The sequence below is a fragment of the Trematomus bernacchii genome, unplaced genomic scaffold (genome assembly GCF_902827165.1).
Source record: "Trematomus bernacchii unplaced genomic scaffold, fTreBer1.1, whole genome shotgun sequence".
NCBI classification, from domain to species: Eukaryota; Metazoa; Chordata; class Actinopteri; order Perciformes; family Nototheniidae; genus Trematomus; species Trematomus bernacchii.
The window spans coordinates 4,721,936-4,731,442 of record NW_022987778.1 but is presented as its reverse complement, the minus strand read 5'-3'; the positions used below and the strand labels follow the sequence as shown (position 1 = coordinate 4,731,442).

At 37.8% G+C, this 9,507-nt stretch overlaps 1 protein-coding gene across 1 annotated transcript; it reads right to left on the bottom strand.

The window, feature by feature from the left end:
- Positions 1–896: 896 nt before the first annotated feature.
- LOC117497238 (dispanin subfamily A member 2b-like) lies at positions 897–7,330 on the bottom strand. Its single transcript, XM_034149134.1, has 2 exons — positions 7,037–7,330; positions 897–1,364 (listed from the first exon to the last, which is right to left on the bottom strand). Exons 1-2 carry the CDS (start codon positions 7,247–7,249, stop codon positions 1,167–1,169), a joined length of 411 nt encoding a protein of 136 aa, XP_034005025.1. The 5' UTR covers positions 7,250–7,330; the 3' UTR covers positions 897–1,166.
- Between the last annotated feature and the right edge of the window lie 2,177 nt (positions 7,331–9,507).

Here is a 9,507-nt window from a genome sequence, read left to right as displayed (position 1 = left end):
TATTTTATCTGTTTTATTTGTTCTATGTTCTATATATATGTTGCACTGTTGGAGGAGCCTGTGACTTCAGTTTTTCATTGCCATGTCTACACTGAAGCTAATGTACAATGACAATAAAGCCTTGAATCTTGAATCTTGAATTTATGGTATTTTTAAAAATGACAACAGTAATCTTCTGTCTTTAAGCTTTTTTTGATCATTTAAAAAAATATTTAAATAGTTTTTTTAGAGGTGTATGACTCTATTCTAACAATTAATATATGTTAAAAGAAAAAGATTTAATGGAATTATAAAAACATTTCTTGTAAAATTACAGATTCTTTTGGCAAAAAATGTGATAGTTAATGTAAACTAAGGCTTTTGGAAAGTAAAATGACGTTCTTTTCTTTGTGTTTTACTATACGGTACTTTTTTGTCATACAGAAAAAGTCATTTTCTGTATTTTAGCTTTTCTTTATCATTTTTAAAGATAATTATTCTGTTTTCTAGAGGTGTATGACTCTATTCTAACAAATAATATATGTTAAAAGAAAAAGATTTCATGTAAAATACAGTAATAGAGGCTACTTGTGGTAAGGTAAGTTACTTTCTTTTTTACATGTTATCTCCGTATTTTATTTTACAGTTTTTTTCTTTTTTTAACGGACATTTTCTGGCGCCCCCGTCCGTTTTTTTACTCTTTTTCTTCATATTCATACAGATGACGGAAACTATTGTGTTTTGGCGCTGTCTATAACACTGGGTCAAGTTTTTTCGTTTTTTTCAATAAACCTGAAAAAGTCTGATTTAAAATAAGAGTGTTTTAGCTGAGATAGCAAGACAGTTACAGTAGAAACAGTTACAGACAATAACATTTCAATAGTAAACCAAAAAGGAAATAGATACACTCCGTTCCCTTTTCTTCTTTGGGTGGGGTTCTTTATTTTGAAAACACCATCTTTTACAGTTTAGCATAAAATGAAACTGTTGCAGACAGGGTATTTTGTTTATTAACAACGTCTTGCAAGAATGTCAAACTTTACTACAAATTGTCATTATGGAAACATGCAGGAGTTCCATTTAAGACTTTTGTAAAATAAGTAAAAAGTTCAAAGCAGGAGCCATAACCGCAAAGCAGATAAAGAGAAGTATCACCAAGCCACTGCTGCAGAAAACTCTCACACAATTTAACCTCTATAATTGTTATTGAAGCCAGTGTAGCTTTGGGCGGCCTGCTTTGCCAGAACAATTACAGTGATGACTATAATAAGGGAAATAAGGATCATGATGGAAACCAGGACTGTGGCCCAGATGTTGAGGGAGCGAGCGGTGGAGCCGTAGTGTCGGGCTCCTTCCATATCTCCAACCACCTTCCGGTCTCTGGCCTGAAAGGACCAAAAGCACATTGATTTCAAATTGGATTCTTAGCTTTACTTAACCCCTAAGAGCCTTAAATGTCGAAAATTGGCTCAATCAAATGCTTTAGATTCAGGTTTTGCTATATGTTCATGCTTCCAACGGGATAACTTCAAGTTTTGAGCACATATCTAGAATCTTTGAGATTAAGATTCCTTTTCCCCCAGCTGCCCGTCCTCTGAATGATTCTTATCATGGACTAAGTGAGGGATGTTATTTTTCTGTCTGAAATAAACCTTTGTAATCTCTCCTTTGTATGAAATGGGGCGAAGCCTGCGAGATAGTTCAGGCAGTCAACTCGAGCACCAATCATACATTAACACGTGACACACCTCGTCCTTCTTACAACCAACCAAACACATTCTCCTAAACATGCCGCTCTATTTAAGCTGCCAGGTCTTCCTGCCTCTGCCTCGCTAATGCTGCTGCTGCCACTGCTGTGTTCACTTGCTATTGCTACGTTCATGTTCCTGCTGCTGTGTTTCATGTTGCTGCTGCTCGCCTGCCCCACCACCACCCCAGCTTCCACCCCAGCTTCCACCTGTAGGCTCGGGGGATAGTTATCTAATCATCACTTAATGTTCTTTGTAAATCTGTGGAGTGATGAGGCCCGAGCCTAGATGCCAAACTCAAACTATATGCTGCTTCTAATAAACACATTAAGAAACACGTGAGTTGTCTGACTGAACTGTCAGTTGCGATGGCAAGATAATGTTAGGTCGCATTCACACCTAATAGTCCGTTTTCAGGTGCGCACCAGACGACAGTTTGTTACATTGTTTCATTTTTCAGAAGGTTCGGTTTGCGTTCACACGGGCAAAACTCAAACGGACTATACACTTTAAACACAAGTCATGTGCACGGAAATTTCTACCGGAGCCTCCGCCATGGACAACCTGATCTCACCAGAATGCGTGACTCCACCACGACTCCTTAACACTGCATTGCGTGGTGGAGTCACGAACTTTGTTACATTTACGTGTCTGCACCACGCAAACAACGCCAATGTAAAGTGAATGAGGCTCCTTTGTCGTGGTGCACACACGCATTTCTACAACGTCCAGCAGTGAGCTTTTATTCTATAAAACGTTTTTAAAATCTACTGTATAGCTTGTAGTAACTCACAGGAGGCTTCTTTTATTTTATTTGTATTCATAATAATTTTTATTTTTCGTCAGAATGTATTATGGTGCATTATTCACCAATGTTTGTTCTCAAAAAACAATGTATTGTAAGTAATACAACTGTGATTTTTATTAAATTAGTTCGTTTTTAAGGAAGGCCAGAGCTTCAGCTGTGTCAAAGAGATTGTTCCCTTTAGTTAACGTTATTTAAAAGATAATTATATTCCTATTTGATTAAGTACCCTTTATTGTATTACGGACCCAAAGAGCTGAGCGTCCATTCCCATTGGATAACAGAGCATTTTACACCCGGAAGTAAGTATTCTCCTTACTGTCCATTGATTTTATTTACAGTGATATCTGCACTACTCATCAACTCAAAAACACCAGATTATCCTTGTTAATTACACAACATTGATTGGTTTAAATTGTGTACAATGCTTTTGTATTTTCCCCTTTCGATTCGGAGAAACAAATATGTTTTCGGAGTGTGTGGATGGTAGAAGACACTACACTACCCAGAATCCTCAGCTATTGTTCCGCTTTGCCTCAAGCTCTGTGATTGGTTGACCTCCAACTGCATTCCAATGAAAAAAAACGTTTCGTCAAAGATCAAATCATACTTTATTCAGCAGTGCTTGCTTTACTCTTTGAAAGTCATCACATGAATGCATTGTAATGAATGGTTTGGCTGCATTAAACATTACACATCTGTCGTAGTTCTTTATTTATCTACAGAGATCGGGCCTCAGAATGGACCGGAAACTATTCTTTTACCGTTCTATTTTAATTTCACAATAAAGTTAGTAGTAATAATTTGTTTTGATATTATTGTTTTTTATTAACTACTAGACCGCTGGGTCATGTTAAGACCATCTTTTCTGTGTTGCTGTGGGTTTTTTACATCGCTTTTGTGTTACAAATATCAAAACAATAACAGAATATATCCGTCGTAAACTAAACCAGAAACAGCAGTATATTTTATTTTGTTAACACTGTAAACTTGACAGCTTTTTAACCCGCACCTCCTACTGGTTAAAGCACGTTATTACACGTTTAGAGTAATGCAATGCAGGTAGATTGGGTTGCTTTTTATTGACTGTTTTAAAATGCCTTTTTCTTAATGTCTTTCATTTTTGTAAAGCACTTTTGAATGTGTTATATTTGATGAAAACATTTCAATATTAAGAGTACATACTGTTAATATAGTGGGAAAGTGGAAGGTCAATGATATAAATAATATAGAATAGAAAATATCAAGAAGATACTGTAAGTGATCTCTACAATAAAACAGTTTAGTGCCTGATAGGAGGATGTGCAAAACAGACAAACTTATAAGGCTTTATTTAAACATTAAAGAATACTTTAGGTTAAGGTCGTCTTTTAAATAAGAAAAAAGCTTTGGGGGTATCTACAGATATTAAGCCTGACAAAGTACTTAACGTCTAACATATTGCATGGTTTGTTTTGGAACTTGACAATCAACTTTCCTTCAATGTTAACTATGTTGAAGCACTTATTTTAACTGATATTATACATATTAATTATACTCTTATAAGATGTATGTAGATAGTATAAGAAATGTGCAGAATATGTTTAATGGTGGAGGTACACAGATATCGATAGATGTCTTGTGATGCACTGTTGATGAACCTGTGACCCAAGTGTTTCATTCATTGCATAACTACACCGTAGTTGTGTATATGATATGTCAATAAACCTTAGAAAATCTTGAAATCTTGAAAGGGATGTGCAAAATAGCCATTATATACAGTTTTTAATGAACTATTAGTAGAGAATAACGAGTAATGAATATGCTTTAGGGATCTGCAGATACATATTTAGTCTTCTCAAGCACCCACTACCAAATATCTCGCCTGATTGTTGGCTGAATTCACTGAATTTTACTCCGGTGTAACTAAAGTCTGATTTAAGGGTTGTTTATATTTCACATCATTAATCCAAATCTGTAAAGTAACTAAAATAAATGTAGTGGAGTAAAAATACCAGGTTAACCTTAAAGAAAGCCCTCAGGATTATAAAAGACCCCCATCACCCCACAAACTGTTCTGTCTGCTGCCGTCTGGCAGGCGGTACCGCAGCAGCCGGACTAAAACCACCAGACTCAGGGACAGTTTCATCCCACAGGCCATAAGACTATTAAACACCTGAACTTAGAAACAACATCCATAACATTCATCTGGCTGCTACTTAGAAATTATTTATCTAATATATCATATTCCAATCACTTGTATATAGACTCTTATTGCACTATTTCACTTTTTACTATTTTACTATTTTTCTTTTTGTATTTACTTGCACTATTTGTTCTATCTGTTTTATTGTGTTGCACTGTTGGAGGAGCCTGTGACCTAAGGGGGGGGTAGGACACGTTCTAAGCACATGGTGTAGTCCTATAGCTGAGGATTCTGGGTAGTGTAGTGCCTTCTGCCATCCACACACTACGAACAAATATTTGTTTCTCCGAATCGAAAGGGGAAAATACAAAAGCATTGCACACAATTTAAACCAATCAATGTTGTGTAATTAACAAGGATAATCTGGTGTTTTTGAGTTGATGAGTAGTGCAGATATCACTGTAAATAAAATCAATGGACAGTAAGGAGAATACTTACTTCCGGGTGTAAAATGCTCTGTTATCCAATGGGAATGGACGCTCAGCTCTTTGGGTCCGTAATACAATAAAGGGGACTTAATCAAATAGGAATATAATTATCTTTTAAATAACGTTAACTAAAGGGAACAATCTCTTTGACACAGCTGAAGCTCTGGCCTTCCTTAAAAACGAACTAATTTAATAAAAATCACAGTTGTATTACACACAATGCATTGTTTTTTGAGAACAAACATTGGTGAATAATGCACCATAATACATTCTGACGAAAAATAAAAATGATTATGAATACAAATAAAATAAAAGAAGCCTCCTGTGAGTTACTACAAGCTATAAAGTAGATTTTAAAAACGTTTTATAGAATAAAAGCTCACTGCTGGACGTTGTAGAAATGCGTGTGTGCACCACGACAAAGGAGCCTCATTCACTTTACATTGGGGTTGTTTGCGTGGTGCAGACACGTAAATGTAGCAAAGTTCGTGACTCCACCACGCAATGCGGTGTTAAGGAGTCGTGGTGGAGTCACGCATTCTGGTGAGACCAGGTTGGCCATGGAGCATCGGCCCTTTCGGCAGGTTATTCTCATGCTGCTGTTACGGCCCCTACACACGGCGGTGTGCGTTGTCGCTTGCCGGCGGGCATGTTTGAAGCTAGACCAACAACCAATCACCTGAATCTCCCGCCCCGGACACACAAGCAGCGGTTTGATTGGCTAGAGTTTGTGCTGGCATATGATTCGATTTGCTGGCGCTTCCGTCGAAGCTTCAAAAGTAGAACATTGCTCTACTTTTGCAGCGAGCACTGCGAGAAAAGCTACGCTTTGCTCCCACAATGCAGTTCGGCAAAGCGTGACGTCACCCCATTCAAAGTGAATGGGCAGAAGCGTTGAAGCGTCAACGCACGCCGCCGTGTGTAGGGGCCGTTAATCTGGAGATCAACAGACTCTAGTGGCCCGCGCATATGATTATATAATCAGACAACGTCTGTTAAAAAACACATATAATGAGAGACGTTCTGCAGTAAGGAGGGGCGTTTCACCGACGACAGGTTTTTCTTACTTAAAGTTGACGGAGCAGTTTTACTTTACACGACACTGTTCAACACTTAATTCTGCTTCACTCTTTAACTAAACAACCGCGGATGTCTTGAAAGACTCTTTCGCTAAAGATTTTGAAGACATCCGCGTTCTTGTGACCAGAGTCCGGTTGTTTAGTTCACTTAAAGGGGACCTATCATGCAAAATGCACTTTTGTACGTCTTGTATACATGAATATGTGTCCCCGGTGTTCCAGGGAACTCACCAAGTGTCAGAAAACACAACCCTCTCTATTTTCCTCCATACCCAAATCTCTAAAAAAGGGGCTGCAACGGATCTGATAAAAACTGATCCAGATTTGAACACTGTCCTGACGTCAGGATAGTGGCGCTACGGCTATTGGGCCAACTCCACCAATCAGGAGGAGACAGCCACGGCCATTGCCGTTCGAAAGCGCTGGAGACGCTGTAGTACATATGCCAGGCCTGTAGGTGGTGCTGTTCTCACAGAATCAGCCCTTGCAAAAACAGGGGTAAAAAAGTGCAAATTGAGCGAAATGAGGCATGGCTAAAATGCATGATCTGTTTGGTATTTTGAAAAAAAAAAAAGTATAAATATGCCTTATATAGGTATGGTCCTACACTATATTATTATAATATAGCATGATAGGTCCACTTTAAGTGGTCTCGGACTGTGTTTACACCGACCCAAATGAACTGCACCAAGCGGCTAAACGCACCAGGGTTCGATTCAACCGGACTAAACAAGGCTGGTGTGAATGCGACCTTAAACTCTTTTTTTACTATTCTTTGCCATAACAGAATATTTCCCATGAATGAAACTCACCTTGATGGAGAAGATGAGAGCCGCCAGTCCCAGGCAGCAGGGGTTTGAGTAGAAAAAGCAGCAGAGGGACCAGATGATGTGGTCCCTGGGTGGCTCAAGGGGGATGTTCACAGTGATGCATTGATCCCCTGCAGATCCTCCAGGCTGTCCATGAAACCTTTCGAATCTCCCCTGCAATGGGACACTGTCAGATGGGTAGCCTTCAGAATTCATCTCTGTCAAATACAGTTTGAGATGCGGCCAGCAGGAAAGTTGTGCAACGACTCAACTGTCTGTCAGTGTGGCTTTCCTTTTGAAACTTTCTCGGGGTTGGCACACGTACACAAGATTTCTATCCAATGAGATAAAAGCATACGTAACACACTGGGATTGGCTGTTGCTGCACAGGGAACCTGTTTGCTTTCTTCCCCATAAGGACCCACCGTGACACCAGTGTTAATTTTGGCAGCTGTTTTTGATTTAGTCTTAGTCTTAGTCTTTAGACGAAAATGGTTATTAGTTTTAGTCACATTTTAGTCATTCCTATCCTTCGTAGTTTTAGTCTAGTTTTAGTCGAGGAAAACTCAAAACGTTTTAGTCAACTTTTAGTCGATGAAAAATTACATTTTAGTCAACTTTTAGTCAAAATGTTTTCTCTCTTTAAACTAATTCAGTTAGGCAAATACAGGTATCTGAAATTGGAATCAATGTGACAGCATCAAGTGTTGAAATTCGTAAAGCAACATTTCATTCTCTTAACACTTTACTTGTGTAATATATAGGGATGGGTATCGCTAAGGTTTTTAACGGTACTACTACTCTTATCGAAACTGCTTATCGATATGGTACTTTAACGGTATTCTTGTAGGTACTTTTTGTATTTTTTAAAGGGAAAAACTAAACAAATTGTTAACCGAATTAACATTGCTTTATTTAAATGTGAAATAAATGAATAAATGTATAATTATGTTATTATATTGTACTGTACTTGAGTAAAATGTTGAGGTACTTGTACTTTACATTTAAATGTTTTGCTACTTAGTACTTCTACTCCACTACAGTTCAGAGGTAAATGATGTACTTTGACTCCACTACATGTATTTAATACCTTTAGTTACTTCACAGATTTGGATGAATGATGTGAAATATAAACAAGTGTTAAATCAGACTTTAGTTCCACCTGGAGTAAATTCACAAGCTACCCTGCAGTATACAAAGTCATTAAAACTAGCTGCACCTTTACCAGCTTTGAGAACACTTTAATGATCAATAATTATAAAATATATCATAGATATTATTCTGGAATGGACCAATATGCACAATGACTACTTTTACTGTCGCTACTTTTATACTTTTACTTGAGGAACATTTTGAATGCAGGACTTTTACTGTAACAGAGTATTCTATGGTATTTTTACTTAACTACAAGATCTGAGTACTTCTCCCACCTCTGCGCACCTGATGTGATAACGTTACTCGTAATTGGCGCAACAGAGCTACGAGTTAAGGAAGTCGAAAATTGTGCATTTCTCCGATTGAATATGACGCCTTTTGGCCGGCTGTTTGGACAGACTACTCTACTCATGTCAACGCGCTTACGCCATAACACTAATGGCAAACAAGCTTTTTCCACATCGAGCCTTGTCAGTGTGGCTTTCCTTTTGAAACTTTCTCGGGGTTGGCACACGTACACAAGATTTCTATCCAATGAGATAAAAGCATACGTAACACACTGGGATTGGCTGTTGCTGCACAGGGAACCTGTTTGCTTTCTTCCCCATAAGGACCCACCGTGACACAGGTGTCACATGACATTTAAATGGAGAGTTCCTTATACAGCTTTAGCCTTGTTTTTATTTCATGAGTGACACAAACTGAACATTCTGGTGGGTCATGGGCCAGGTCATGTGATTTTGTGTTCCCATAACAACATGTCCAAGATTGTTTGTTTAAGAATTAAAATGCGTACATAACATGTCCTTTATTACATTAAAGCTGTTGTGGAAACATTTCTTGATCAAATTGATATGAAACAAATGAGATAAATATAGCTGTGACACTGATGTCACATCGGGACATTAACCTTAAACTTTCACAGTAAACCCGGAGTGACACATATGTCACAATTAGAAATATGATTATGATCTGCTCAGTTAATTTAGCTGATTCAATTATATTTAGTTAATATATTCTTTATTCCTCAATTCAAAAAAATTTCAAACTAATTTAAACCAAAAAATCATCCTCATTAATTAAGTTATAAATAAGAGTTATTTTACCATTAAAGGCCCCTTCATATGCTTTTCTGGTTATTACCCGTCCCATTGTGTGTTAATTAGCTTTTTCTGCATGCAAACGGTCTGCAAAGTCACAAACCCTCAAAGTACACCGTAACGAGTAAAACTCGGTGAAAATACGTGTCTATGCTGCCCCAGAACGCCTCGTTGGAGATTTTTATTTTTCCATTTTTTTCTTACGGCACTAAGTCCAAA